The 15,312-nt window shown below is 40.3% G+C and overlaps 1 protein-coding gene across 3 annotated transcripts; it reads left to right on the top strand.

Annotated features, from left to right (window-relative positions):
* The first annotated feature begins 5,441 nt into the window (after positions 1 to 5,441).
* Positions 5,442 to 15,312, top strand: jam3a (junctional adhesion molecule 3a). 3 transcript variants are annotated; one of them, XM_046389396.1, is made up of 10 exons: positions 5,518 to 5,656; positions 6,405 to 6,651; positions 10,763 to 10,834; positions 10,939 to 11,052; positions 11,260 to 11,412; positions 11,980 to 12,182; positions 12,726 to 12,825; positions 13,789 to 13,918; positions 14,032 to 14,083; positions 14,169 to 15,312. In XM_046389396.1, exons 2-10 carry the CDS (start codon positions 6,531 to 6,533, stop codon positions 14,202 to 14,204), a joined length of 981 nt encoding a protein of 326 aa, XP_046245352.1. In that variant the 5' UTR covers positions 5,518 to 5,656; positions 6,405 to 6,530; the 3' UTR covers positions 14,205 to 15,312. The 3 variants fall into 3 exon arrangements, with proteins under 3 accessions (XP_046245353.1, XP_046245351.1, XP_046245352.1); XM_046389397.1 differs by lacking the exon at positions 6,405 to 6,651 and having other exon boundaries at positions 5,442 to 5,531; XM_046389395.1 differs by lacking the exon at positions 6,405 to 6,651 and having other exon boundaries at positions 5,457 to 5,656.

Genomic DNA, 15,312 nt, shown 5'->3' with positions numbered 1-15,312 from the left:
CTGCAAAGTTCTTTTCTGCTTCGAGGTTGAGGAACATTTTGTTGCATCTTTTTTTTATTATTATTTTGAACACAGGACTTCTACTTGCAATTTAGTATTTTTTTTTAAGCATGACTTTGCTGCTTTTACTCAAGTAAGTGATCTGAATATTTCTTCCACAGCTGAGTGCTGGTCATGACATGTTACGTAATTCAGATCTCGTGTTCTCAGAGATATTGACGCTTAAGAGACAGATTTGTCCTACCAGTGCCGCCTCATGCTGAGCTTAAACCTGTGCAGAGCTACACTGATGGCAGCTTATAAATAGATATAGAGTGAAAGAGAATGTTTCAACAGATAATTAATTGTCTTGTATAAGTGTTTGGCAGCTCAGCTCTTGTTGAAGCTGGTTGTATGGGGGGGAGGGTTATTGTAGGGTTTTTCATTTGAAGACCTTGCAGTGGATGTCAGCTAAGAGTTAATCATCTCTATAGAATATGTAATTTAAAAATAGCAGTGGTGAAAGCAGTCAGGGAAAGCATTCAGGTACCGTACTTAAGGAAAAGTAACGATACAGCAATATTGCATTACAAGTAAAGGAAGGAAAAGGAAAGGAAAGTGACATATCTTGTCATTGGAGGGAACTCACTCCAATGAAATTTGTTCTCTGCATTTAACCCACCCAAGTGACGTGCACACACACACACAGCAAACCCGGGGCAGTGGGCGACCGCGTGCAGCGCCCGGGGAGCAGTGGGGGTTAGGTACCTTGCTCAAGGGTACCTCAGCCATGGACACCGGGACGGGGAATCGAACCAGCAATCCACCGGTTACGGGTCCGACACCCTAACCGCTGATCCACGACTGATCCACGCAATTAATAATTAAAAGTAAAAGTCCTGCATTGAAATTCTTAAGTAAAAGTATCAACAAAATCTACTCAAGCTGTAAGTAAAGAACTTGTTATGGAGCAGAGCCACCATGTTGTAATATTGTATATCATATTATTGGATTATTATTACTATATTTTATTATCATTATTATTGGACCCAGTTCCAAACAATTAGCAATTATAATTACAATTGATCACATTCAATTTCAAACATCACAGCATCCCAAAGAATCGTGATTGTAAAACGTAGCTTATTAAGTATTGTTGCGACTCACAATCTGTAGTATTCAGCAACTATGCCTACAGATGTAATGTTTTTCTATGCAATATGGTTTGATGAAAATTGAAATTGATCATGAAATCATGAAATTAAATAATACTTTTGGAAAATGAGAAGAAAGAAACTTTTGCATGAGCTATAAACTATAAAAAGTAACGTTTAATTAGGCTGGACATACTGTATATTTACGACAAAGTGCTGGTAAATTGTTGTAGTGAAATATATCTTGTGATTACCCGCCTTAATGGACACATTTCTGCTTCACTCCTGCCTCCCTAACTCAGCCACCGTGATGTGAAACTTTGTCCTCTCCTGCTTTGTTCATTGGCCTTTTTCCATCTGATAGTCGTGTCTGGGAATCTCAGAGCTGCCTCCCCATCTGAACCTCAAGCTGCTTCTTAAAGTCCCAGTCCTGCTCTGAGGAGCCCTGCTGACACTTTCTTGCTGAATCTTTTTAATGAAAGCTTTAGCCGAATGTGTGTCAGCTGCAATCTTTCGAATGTAAAATAAAACTCTAAAGAGCAGACACCAAAAATAGACACACATTTTAAGATGCAGACTACATTTTACAGAATGGATTAGATTACAGCATTAGTGGGAAAAGAACAATAAGATGCTGAGCATTAGCAGGGAACAAGATGCCTTAACATACAGACTAATAAGAAGGGGGGCTGGGAGCTCTATGGGAACCTTCAAAGAGAAGATTTTCGACACTCACAGAAGGTTACTTACAGATAAGAATATCCATCAGAGAAAGTGTGACAGTTAAGACCAATTTACAGCCATATATAGTATACATTAGCATTTCTTTGAATCACTTAAGACTTGGAGTGCCATTATCAGTCCCAGCCATGTATCATTTATCTTGAAGTGCAGAGATCATGCATTACAATACCTCACACACATTGATTTGTTATGATATTTGGCCCTGGATCATGTATAATAAATAATAAAGTCTGCCATGCCAATCTGTCACACTTTATGTTCTTTCTCTAATTGTTTGAATTGAGATAAACAGGAAAGAGTTAGTTGTGGGCACATTGCAGAACTCTCTGCATTTAGTTAGTTATTTTCTGTGAAGTGCTTGCTCTGCACTCCGCCCCGAGAAACCAGCTGTTTAAGAAATGGTCACTTGTGGTGAAAAGGAGAAAATGTATTCAAGCACTAGACAATCTTCTTTTATCTGAGCAAATTATAATTTATTTTTTTAGATAAACAAAGCATTTGTTCGTACAACACATAGGATGTACATGTTTACACTTTAATTCCGTCTTTGTCCACATTTTGCACTAATAAAGCCCACGGATATACTGTAATACAGTGGAAATATCCATATTGTGCTCCTTCATATAAATGTCATCGCTTATTGGAAAGAATATGAACTTCTTTCATTAAATCAGCCTGCAGCACCTGAGTGTTATAATCTTCTTTTATGTAAAAGAAATTTGCAGTTTCATTTCACTGTAGATTTTGCATAATAATGCAGTGTGATATGCTTTCATATCCTGTGCTCATTTCAAGACAGTGCACACCTTAAATAGCTCGGCTGGTGTTAGACCTGTCTGTCAAGCTTACAGAAAGAGAGCTTGTGGGTTCGGGACTGAATAGATGAGTGGAAACCGACAGCGGTGCACTCTTCGTGTGGTGAAAGATATACAGTGAGGGTGCAAATGATGCCAACAAGCTTGCTCAGCGACAACATGCCACAGGAAATGAAGGTGTCTATTGGAAACACCTGTAAAATGACTCACTGTGTTATAGTGATGGCGTCGCAACTTTGGCTCAGGCTGAGGTTCACCTCAAACGACTGAAGCACAAACAAGCTGAGCTTTTGCTCCCACAGTAAACTATCCCTCGTGATCACATCCGGTTGTGACGCAAATGTCCTTTAAAAAAATAACTATAATATTTCTTTATTGTGTCACTGCCTCCGTGAAACAATGGAGATGTATTGTTTTCTAAGAGATGCGACAAAGGGCATCCAGAAGGGGCCTTGAAACGGAGGAATGATTGCCTAGCAACATATACTACCAACACGGCCACAGTGGGAGGCCAGCAGGATGGTCTGATGGTGCAGCAGGATCCAAAGGGAGCCGCAGGACCTTACAATTTACCCTTTTTGCCCTTTTGTGTGCGTGTGTTTGTGATTTGGATCAGCACAGACTTCTAACACTCCAAACATCCTTTTGTGAGTTTTGTTTTCTGTAACACATCCCAAATCTTAAATTCACTTTGTCTGTGAACAAAGAAAGGGAAACTGTATAGCAGTTTAATACGATGATAACAATAAATGTATCATACATAACAGATTTAGGTTTTCTGAAGAATTACGAAATTTACTACTATAATAATTACATCATGATAGTCCAAAGGTTTGCCTAAGATGGTGCTGTTGTTTGGAAGTGTGTAGTTTATCGACAGCTGCAGTAATGTCTGGTTATACACTGCCACCTGCTGGTGATTGCAGGAATCCAAGCAGCTGAAAATGAAAATAAAAAACTACAACTGGAAAATAAATTACATCAGCTGAATCTTAGCGGCGTCCGTTTGGTGTCAGCAGTATAGACCTACTTACACGATGCAGCTGATTTTACCCAAAATGGAGATATTGCAAAATAGTTCACTTATCTTGCCGTTTATTTGTTTCATTTTCGCACAATCGGTGGTGTTATGATGACGAAACATTTCAATATTTGTTTGGGTGGAGGATCGGTAATGAGGACTGGTCCAAAAGCAGAAACGTATGATGATTGTGGACACAAATGCCGGACGATGTCGGCATTTCCGGTCGATGTCTGATGTCCTTGTAGTGATTATATATATGGTAGTTATGCCCTCTGTATTGTCTTACAGTCAACAACCTTTAACCACAAATAAATTCACCTCACAGAGTTGGGATTTTAATGCAACACCAGCTCGTGTGTTTGCATAGTCAAGTCAACATGTGCATCCTCAAAATGTCAGTCAGGTTGTACATTTGTGGTCATCTACGGCTCAAACACACCAAGAACACAAAATGAATGCTGCATGGAGCATATACACTTTTGTCTGTTTATTTATTTTATTTCAGGTCCAATGTGTATGTCTCATGTTCTCTGGCTTGTTTAAAAAGGAAGAAAATTTCGTGGGCTTACAGATTTTCAAGATACCACATGACACAATATTACTTATTTGACTCTCTTGATCCAAACAGAAAACTGTAAAAATGGCCCTCTGGTAATGTGCTACTTTGAGCTGTGGGTGTTTTGGTGGGATGATTTGTCGTATTAGATACTTTCACTTTTTTTTTTTTACAAAGCAAAACAATCAACTGATTAATTGAGAAAATAACCAGTAGATTAATCCATAATGAAAATCAGTAGTAGTTCCATACAAGGCAGTTATGTTTTATAGTCAACCGTGTCTATTTGATCACTTTAGTTACATAAAGTACATGAAGGACATGGACTCTTTGAGAAACTCCCTTCAAGCAGGAGGTTACGGTCCATTCAGACCAAAGCCTCACGCTACAAGAACAGCTTCTTCCCTCTGCTGTTGGTCTGTTGAACACCAGCTGATTACACACGGCTCTGCACTTTAGCTACTTCAGTGTCTATACTGAAGTAGCTAAAGTGCAGAGCCGTGTAGCTACTTCAGTATGGACACTGATGTATGCCATGTCACGATCCACCTGCTGACCATTTGCACTGTTTACCTCACCTACTTGCACTACTTCTACTCTGTACTACCTCACTTTTGTACTACCTCCAGAACCATATTTATTTTACTTATCTCATTTTATTTTGTTTTACCTTAAATTCTATTTTATTTTATTCTATTATTATATGTCACTCGTTCTTCGTTCTTACGTTCTATGTATGCACCAATCACCAAGACAAACTCCTAGTAATGTGAAACCTCTTCACTTACATGGAAACAAAGACAATTCTGATTCTGAACATTATGTACACATTATCGCATCAATAATTATTATCCAATACTACAATATACATCATATAATTTACATTACTCTGAAAAGGGCCTTTCTACACGATGGCTGCTTTTACTTACCATAAAGTCCGAGAACTTCTTGCCCCTAAGGTGACTTTTCAGCACTGCACTTAATACTTTAGGCACTTTTCCTGATTATAATTACGTACTCTCACATTTCCACGCAGGGCTTTTACTTGTAATAAACAGTGTGTTTTCACCGTGTGGCATTAGTGCTTCATCTGAACACTTCCTTCTAGTGGTTTTGGAGGAGGAGTACAAGTTTAGCTCCGCCCTTCGCCTGTCAGACAGAGCTGAGGGATCCGCCCCCCTAAGCCCTTGTAGCTATGGAAACTCGTCGATGGCAACATCCACCAGTGTGTCCTGCCTCCATCCTCATACCTCTCAGAGGTGCTGCTCTGTGTGTGTGTGTGTGCCTGTGTGTTTGCGTGTGTGCTACTGTAACCGATACATTAGACTCTGCAAGATGGCGATTGTGCGACTCGTGGCTTGTTTTGTTCTGTACACCAGCCTGGGTAAGTTATTGTTCCCGTTGAAAGGTTGCTGTTTCCAGAGCGATCCCGCACTTGACGAGGTGCGGCTGTCGTTAGTCCGGTCCAAAGCCGTAACGGGGCTGTCAGTGCTAACGTTAGAGCAGACGTTAGCTCGACATAAACAGGTTTTGAGAACAGTGAAGAAAGCGGCGTCGTTGTGTGCTGGAGCGCCTTGCTGGGCTGTTGGAGGTGTTTCTCCGTGTCTCCTGTAACATTACGTTGCCGTTGTGCGAATCAAACCTGAGTAATGACGTCGCTGTAAGGGCGCCCTTAACGTAATTAACGTCTGACTGTATGTTGATGTTAGTGTTTAGTGCTAACCAGAGCCGTTCACGGCAGCTTTGGACGCGGCTTTTCAGCGTAAAGTGTAGGAACAAACCTCCTCGCTTCGTTCTTTTGTTCATGTGTCGCTGGATCATTTTGAGGAAATTTCCAGAATGAAAACGCGATGGAAAAGATAACATGCGACAGTCGTGTCAGTGTTGACATGCAGGGTACCAGAAATTCGCAGGCCGGCAACATGCATCTCAAATAACATGCATGTAGTGTTTGTATTGTACATGCAGCACAGCCACAGAGCCATGCAGTGACAGTCTGTGTGGTTAACCAAAGTTCATATGGCATCTCCGTAACCAGCTTGAATGCTGACTAGGTGCTGGGTTTGATAAGTGTGTGTATTGACCTTTAGCGATCAAGTGGTGATTGATGGTGGTGTGTGGGGCATCTGCAGAGAGTGAAAAGCCATTCATTGTGGGTCACATGGTGGAGATGACATGCCTCATCATCATCATCATCATCATCAGCAGCAGCAGCATCATCACAGTCCATAAACAGCTGGAGCTTTTTGGGTGGATCAATGCAGCTGGTGCCCAGTGATGTGTTGAATCCATCCTGGTGTGCACTTAGTGTCAGGTCACCCTGCTGCTGGGTGAGAACTGGCAGTGGAGCGGGTCATTTCCAAATGGCAGACTGCATCAGTAAGTGTTGAACTCTTCACCCAGGTCCTCTCTGCAAGTGTGAATCAAATGACTAAGCAACCGACAGGCAAAGAGCTTAATTTATTGTGTTCAGCGTGTTGGGGTGGATGCGGTGTGTAGCTGTAGTCCACTGCCACCAGCAGGAAGAGAAATGACTGAAATGAACTTTTTTAAACTCATGTTCATAGCCTTAAATTATTCCCTCAAGCCTTAGACAGCCTTTAGGTTTAAATGTTGAATATTAACAAGTGTTAGCACTGTTTAATTCATGCTTCTTTTCACTTAGACACATTGGTGCATAAATTTAAATGATTTTGTTTAAATTACGACAAAGTTCGTGTTTTTGTTCTTCTTCCCCCCTGCTCCATCTCTGTAAGATGATGGTAACCCTTTAACATTGAGTTTCCTTGAATTTTCCATTTAAGTAGCTTTAAATTTGGAAATATCATGTTATTCCACACTGAGGGCATCACATGTGAATATATCCTGTTATTTTAATTAATTGTTTTGTCTATAAAATGTCACAAAATGGTGAAAAATGCCTGTTATGGTTTCACACAGAGCAAAAAAGCGCATTAAAATTCCTTGTTTTATTCAACAGAACCCAAGGATATTAAGTTTACGGCCACACATGACAATGAAAAGCAGCAAATCTTCACGTTTGAGAAGCTGGGACAAGATAAATCGATTTATAAATTACCCGCCTGTTCGACTAACCACTTCTTGTCGACTTGGTCCCATCAAATGGAAATATTATTTATGTTTTGTGCACTTTTACCCCAAATTCTGCCTGATGTGTTTGGTATCTTGGAAAATTTGCGACCTCTGGGTCACTAAATCAGTTTCAGTACTTTATCTTTGCCCGTGTCAATATGATTCACATGTCTCTTGATTCCATTTCCCTTCTGAGCTTATAACAACACGCCCGGCTCTTACTGATGTCATGGAGTGATTAGTTGTTATTACACAGTCACTCCACTATGCCGTGAATCCCTCTGGTCCTCGGTCTGTCCGTGTGGCTTGCAGCTAACTCTGCCTTCGGCATATTTGCAGCGACTGCATTGGAATGTCTGGGAAAAAAGCTTTTTATAGATGCACTGGTTCAACATTTTTGTTTGTTGCCGAGATGGGGATGGGTGGTTGTTTTCATATTTTGCACATAAGAGGATTGCAGAATGTGGCTATTAAAGAGCATATTTCTGTCGGCACAGACTATAGACCTACTTTGTCTATGCATTACAATAAGAGAGGGATTAAATACAAGCCTGTGTTTGCTTTCCAGCAAGCGGTGAGATTATTTTCATGATTCAAAAATATGTCTTCTCTTCGGCCTACATTGTGTCACTAGGGGGACCAGCCATTGTTGTATGAATGCTTTTATCCTAAGCCTGTATTAGTAATTAGGTACACATTGTCCTGTTAATTGACTGTGGTTTATTCTTTCCCACGGCCTACTTTTCTTTTTTAAGAATCGTGTCAACACTGTGCATGCTTATGCAGCCGCTACGCTAATTTTTGTTTTTTGATTAGTGAGCACGCGGCATACTCTAACTTGTATCCATGTTATTAGTTATGGATTACTGCAAATCATAATGGCAGAAAAATTTATGTATGGAGCCTTTCCTAGCTTGTTCTTTGGAAATGTTTGGCCAAAGAGAGAAGAGGGAGGGAGGGAGGGAGGCTGACATGTAACAAAGGTCGCCCCCAAGGACCTTTTATCAGTGCTACAGAGTGCAAAAACAAATGGACATCAGCAAAACTTCATTCAATTAATATTTTCCTGTAAACTTGGACTTACTAATTACACAATACCCTGTCGCAATCCCCGTTTTTGTGTGATGAGGTACTTGTGCCACAGATTCCACTTAAGGTCTTGTTGATTAAACAGAAAAGAGTCCCACTTTTTCCTTCATGTAAACGTGACGACAGCCTCTGCTTTTACCGTAGCCCACAACCCCACTCTCCAAAGAGCAGTTTGACACCCAGAACATGCTTATGCCGAGGGAGCGTTTGCTGGTCGAGCTTGTGTCTCTCGGGATGTCCAGTCACAGCTGTCGCTAAAAATAGCTCTTGATGTACAGGGTGGGAAAGTCAGCAACGGAGACGGAAGCTGAGACCTGGGAGTCAGATCTCATCAAGCGTGCGCAGCTGTGCCTGTATGACCGGATGCTTTGTCAGGACCCATGTTTCCATCACTTCACAGTCAGGCAGAGCGTCAGCTATATGCTACCTACTGTACATCTCAGGGTCACTCGTGCGGTAACGAGGCCGCTTTGAATAGAAAGCTCAGAGTGCGCAGCGCCTCGGGGAAAACAGGAGGGGGATGTCTTGCAGTGTTCAAGGCCTGCTCAGATAATTGTTATTATCTAATTTCAGTCTTCATACTGCCGACACTGGGAGCAGGAATGCCTTCATTACTCAGCATGGGCGCCGCCAGTCGCATGTGTACCCAGCAATTGTTGCATTTGGAAGTGGCACAGACACAATAGGTTGAGTATAGACTAGCAGAAGAAGGTGGAAACGTGCTTATTTGTCCTCGGCATTTGGAATCAGACACATTGTGGAATAATGTGCACATTTGAAATTGTAATTAATTCGCACACTTTCTTAATTTGCTGCTGTACACCCTTCGCTCTACACTCCTGTCTTCTGCCAGCCCAAATGAAAAAAAACAAAAACAGAAAAAGAACTTGAACGTGAATTATGTCTCTTGCCATTAAAATCTGACATTTATGAAATAACACGGATTGCTTAAAGGAGTGCGCTCAAGCAAGGAACTTAAAATAAGTATATCTCGTGTTGTTTGTGCCAGGGGGAAACCAAGACGGATGATTAAATGTGCTTCGAATTTAAGCACATTCCCACTGTTAAGTTATTTTTGTGCTTCTGATTTCTTTTGTCTGGGGATCTTTATAAAGTATTTATTCTGCAAACCTCAGCGCAAATTAGTGTCACAAACTTAGCTAAGAAGATCTCTCACTAAAAGAAGAACTGAGCTGAAAAAACAAACAAACCCTGGCATCCTGTGATGTATTAGGGTGTATATTTATTGGCGTAAAGAAATGGGAGGTTTCTGCTCTGATGAGTGACATGTCACCACCCAGTTCCAGCCATCCCTCAGAGGCACATTGTCACCCAAACACCCGTGAGATCGAGTGAAACGGTGACGCAGATGCTCATATCCCAACATCAGATTTGTTTTTGACAGACGTCAGACAGCCCCGTCCACTTTGTTTCTCTATTTTTACTTCCCCTGGCAGTTTTCCTTAACCAGACGCTTTCCACTTCTCAGCAGAAGAACCACTGGTTAAAGGAACCGATACCCTCGTTATCCATTTATGCTGAACTAAATTAATAAAGATAAACTCAAATCAAGTCATCATGAATAATTTGGAGCTCCCTTGCACTGCTGTCCCTTCTTGAGGTTGAATTGGTTTCCTTGTCTGTAGGCTTCTGCTTATTGTCCTGCTGCATTGTCCTGAAACTGCAGGGATTATGTATACATGCGTGTCTTCCCACACTGGCTCTCCGGGGTGTGTCATCACCCTCAAACAAAAAATGCTGAAAAGCTGACAGTCAGCACTTTAACCTCAGTCAGGGATTCACTTAAAATGCAGCGTGGTGGAGTCAAGCCAGAACAATAAACAAAGGTCTCGCTGCTCAAATATTTACAGACGCTCCTCTATTAATATTTTTATTGCAGCACTTTAACATTTAGATTCTGCTCTCTCTTTCAGTGTGCCGTCATCAGCCAAATTATTATCCAGTCAACCACCATAAAAGATCCAAATGAAATACTGAAGTCGGAATATTTGCCAGAAGCCTGTACTGTGCTGTGCATGTTCCGCAATAAAAAATGCGTATAAAAACGTACACATTTTGGCCCCAGGTGTTAATCTTCTCAAATAGAAAAGTGAAGTAATTAATGTGATATGCTGACCCTAAATCAGATCCCAAGGCTCCCGCACTCTCTTGAGAGTTTCTATATTTATCGCTCTAATCCTCTGTTTATTAGGCAACGTGCCCAGTTGATTATGTGTGCTAATGAAAATGTTTGTGTGTGCCATCAGGGTTACTCAGCGTTTTGGTGTCTTTCTCTTTTTTTCCGCAGGTCACATTCCATCATCTCTCGGGGTAATCCTCCGAACCACAGACAAGATTGTGTGGGCAAATGAGTTTGAGCGTAAGTTGCTGGAAAATCACTCTAACCTATTTAGCTAAAGTAGCTTTTCTTTTCCTGATGCGGGATGCTACCTCCTGCTCTCACGCTTTCTGTTTCCCTCACAGCCATCGAACTGACCTGTTTAATAGAGTCCATCTCAACAAACAACCCGAGGATTGAATGGAAAAAGATTAAGAACGGTGTCCCCAGTTATGTGTACTTTCAAAACAAGATAGCAGGTAAACCTCTTGGAAACTCTTTTTGAAAACTCCCATCGACCAGTTAGACCAACCATTTCAAAGAAAAGTCTCAGGGCTCAAAGCTTAGGCGAATGAATGGTACCTTGAAAGAACTTGGCATTGAAATCTGTTTTTCCTCAACTGTGAAGTCTCACTGTGTATGTGAATGAGCAATTGTAAAGTGTTTTTTTTTTCCTCTCTCAAAAGGGGACTTGGAGCACAGAGCTCAGCTCAGAGAGCCCGCCAACATCCTGATTTTCAATGCCACTCGGTCAGACACTGCAGAGTACCGCTGTGAGGTGGCCGCCATCGATGATCAAAGGGACTTTGATGAGATACTTATTAGTCTTGCAGTTAGAGGTACAGTGCAGTGAGCAGAGATACCACATCACAGACTGCTTCCTGATTGGTTAAGACTTACAGCACTTCATTTAATATTTGTCACTGGACAAATATTAAATGAAGAGTTTTGGGGAATGCACTTATTCACCTTTTTTTGGCAAGAATGAGATGAGAAAGTCAATACTTGTCTTATACTGTGGTTGTCCCCTAAATATGAAACTATAGCTTGCAGCCAATTAGCTTAGCTTAGCATAAAGACTGGAAGCAGGTGATAACAGTTAGCCTGGCTCTGCCCAAAGAGGAACAAAATCTGTCTTCCAGCAACTCTGAGTCTAAAATTAACTCATTTTGTTAAATGCATGCAGAAACTGGAGTGTAAAAACAAAAACATGCTGTTAGACAAGGTTTTGTGTGCCGGACTATTTGTCTCTTTGAGGTTGGTGACAACCTCACCAGGCTAACTATGAGTGTGGCATCAATCTTCTCATCGAACTCTTGGCAAGAAATGATTAATCAGCTAAATGAAAAATGATCAGTAGGTTAATCAATAACAAAAGATTGATGTTCATCTGCGTCTCTGCGCAGTGAAGCCCGTGGTACCGCGATGCAGCGTGCCGGACGCAGTCACAGTCGGAACGTCAACCGAGCTGCGATGTCTGGAGAACGAGGGCTTCCCTGCTCCTCAGTACCGCTGGTTCCACAACAATGAGGAGCTTCCTCAGGACCCCAAAAACAGCCCAAAGTTGGTCAATTCTTCGTACAGCATCAACCCAGACACCGGAGGCCTGGTAAGAAAAGACGGTCGTTAAATTAATTTATTTTAGCTGTCCACACAAAGTATCACTAAAAGCATAGCAATGAGCAATGTTTTCACCACAATATTTTTCAGAAATCAACCTTTTCTGCCCCAAATGTGGAGGAAGTAGTTGGCTAAGTGTCATGTTTATGGATAGGACCTTTTACCGTCAACGATTCTCAACAACAGCTTATCTAATGTGAACTGCTCAATCTAAATAAATCCTTAAACATCAGATGACTAATAGCAGGATTAATTCATGCATGTAAAAATAGCCGGTGAGGAAGCCAAATGAAAAAAACTGGCATATGCGAAAGAAGGGAAATGTCGCATTTAAAGCCAGTGTGATGTATTTATGGTTGACTTCAGACACATACTAACTGGTTAAAAGTCTTACACAGAAATTCAATACATTTCAAGCCCATATCATAGAATGTTATAACAAGAATTTATTCACAGCCAAGCATCCCTTTAGCATTTTGTTGACAATGCAATGTGTCATTGCACTGAAACATCTCTAAAAATATCTTCTCAGAAATTTCGAAGGGTGAGGAAGGAGGACGCAGGGGAGTACTACTGTCAGGCAAAGAATGATGCGGGACATGCGCAGTGTCCCCCGCAGAAGATGGAAGTCTGTGAGTGTCTAAACATCTGAGTCAGTGTTTTGAGAAGCCGTTTTTGTGACTCTCTTAGATACACAAAACCAAACGTCTTTGTCGTTTTCTGGAATGCGTGTGCAGACAGTAGGAGCTTGCATAAACAAAAAAGCAGACTGCAGTTAAAAGTCTGGCGGGTACATCTGGCAAAATGGTGGCATATTAACACGACAGACGGGTAAAGAAGCTCAGGAACAAGACGATGTTTGTATCGAGTAGTAGAATAATGGACTGGAGCAATTAATGAGTGATGGGAAACAGTTGAGAAGGTGGGTACTGAGCTCAGGCAATCTGCTAGAAGTAGGAAGACAGACAGGACAGGTGGACCATCTGAAATGACAGGAGATCCATCCATCCCTTTTCTGTACGGCCCCTCTGTCATGTTTACCATGTTAACTAATGTACACTTGACAGTAAGCAGACAACGGTTTCTGTTGGGCTGTAGACAGCATAACACTGGATGAAATAGCAATCGACGTCTGTGAAAAACTGCATATGCTGCAGAAGGTCTTTTATTATCACAAGTTCCACAATATTTTGTTTTAATTGTAGTTTTGACATACTGTTATGTTTTTTAAACTGAGGACTGCATCTGTACACCGATTATTCTTTGATAAATCACATATAATGTCAAAGGGAGTAACTATTTTCCATCCAGAGCAAGACACCAGAGCCCGTAGTTTTGCTGCCTTAATTATATGAAGTTTTTAAGGCGTCAGTATCAAATTTTTGGTATCTTTATTTAAAAACTGGCAAAAATCACTGATCGATAATCAAAATCGTCTGCTGATCAACAAATGAATTCAGCCCCATGTAAAATAAATATAATCAGAATATAGAAGAAGAACACAACTCATCATATGACACTGCATGCAGGGATATTTCTCAGCTCGCCTAAGTGTTTTAATAAACAGTCTCTGTAATCTCTGCGTGCTGTTTCAGATGATGTCGACATCCTTGGGATTTTCCTTAAATCGTTTGGTGCCGTGATGGTATTCATCTGTTTGGCTGCTTCCATTTGTCATTCCCTTAAACGTGGATGCTTCCACAAAAAAGGTCACAATGAAAATAAGTGAGTATAAACTACAGCTGTGAAGCAGCAGAGACGATATGATAACCTGTCTTTAATTCTACACCATGTGAAAGATTTTGTCTTTTATTATGGATTTGCTTTGCCTGCTTCAGCTACAACTGGCCAGCGCAGACCGAACGGGTCGACTACGGCGATGCAGATGAGGTAATCAGAATCTGCATGTCTTAATATGAACAAAAGAAGCTTTTGAAGGAGGAGTTTGGCAAACTGATTTTATGATTTTTCACAGGGTCATTTTCGCCACAAGTCTTCATTCATCATTTGATAGCTGAGGCTGACAATACGATGGAATCAAGACAAAAACAAAAAACTCTTGAGGTTAACTTGCAACAATGATGCTCGGGATGGACAGGTTTGAGGTGTAACATGGCACATTATTCTCTGATGCACATTAAGATCAAACCAACACACTTGCCAAAGTAATTTTAATATCATTTTGTGGCACTGTTTCATGTTTTTTTTAATATATATATATATATATGTATATTATAATATCATTTTTAGTATTAATAACATTAGTATTAATTTTCAATTAAAACATTTTTTTAACTCATTATTAGGGTTGTTTTCCAGCATGTACTTATTATAAAATAAAACCATTTCAAAGCTGTGCAATTTGATATTTGGTCCATGGTGTCACTGCAAAAGATGTTGGAGGCTCCATTCCTTCAAATTCTCTTTTATAACTCTTAAACTTTTTACTGAGTACACTGAAATTGTTTTACTGAACTAATTTACGGCATTTTTGTTCATAAGACAAACATGTTCTTAATTTATTTCACGTTGGGAAGAGTTGAAACTTGTTTTTGTATATACTGTAGTTATACAGGCAATAAGCAGCAGAGCATAAAAGGCTGATGAGCTCACATTCGTAAGGCACAATTTATCAGCCTTTCTTATATTTACAAATGATAACAAGTATGTATGAGTAACCCGTGAATTTGAATACCATATATCCCACTATGCTGCAAAGTCATTATGTACTATAAAGGTGATGAAGTATGATTTTTAGAGTGCTGTTTCTGTGTATAAGTGACCTTCTGTGCTTTACTAATTATTTTATGAGTATTGGACATATTGTCCAGTTTTGACTCAGTATTTAATGTACATAAATACATACATTTTTTTTATCTTTTAATTTTCATACATTGCACTCCATACCTTATTGTAAATATGCAATACTGTTTATTGGAAATAAACCTTCAGTATTTACTGTTCAGTGTGTATCTGCAGTGTTGAGCCTGTCGTTTCAAACATTAGTGTCAATGATTTGTGTAACAACTCAGGAACTGTTGTAAAATGTCTGCTGTTCATTTGATATTAATGCTGTATGTTCATGTTATTTTGTTACTATTAAATACATTTGATCTGTT

This window comes from Scatophagus argus, chromosome 5 (assembly GCF_020382885.2).
Source record: "Scatophagus argus isolate fScaArg1 chromosome 5, fScaArg1.pri, whole genome shotgun sequence".
Classification (NCBI taxonomy): domain Eukaryota; kingdom Metazoa; phylum Chordata; class Actinopteri; family Scatophagidae; genus Scatophagus; species Scatophagus argus.
Note: the sequence above shows the minus strand (reverse complement) of the source record. Positions and strands in the feature narration are given on the sequence as shown.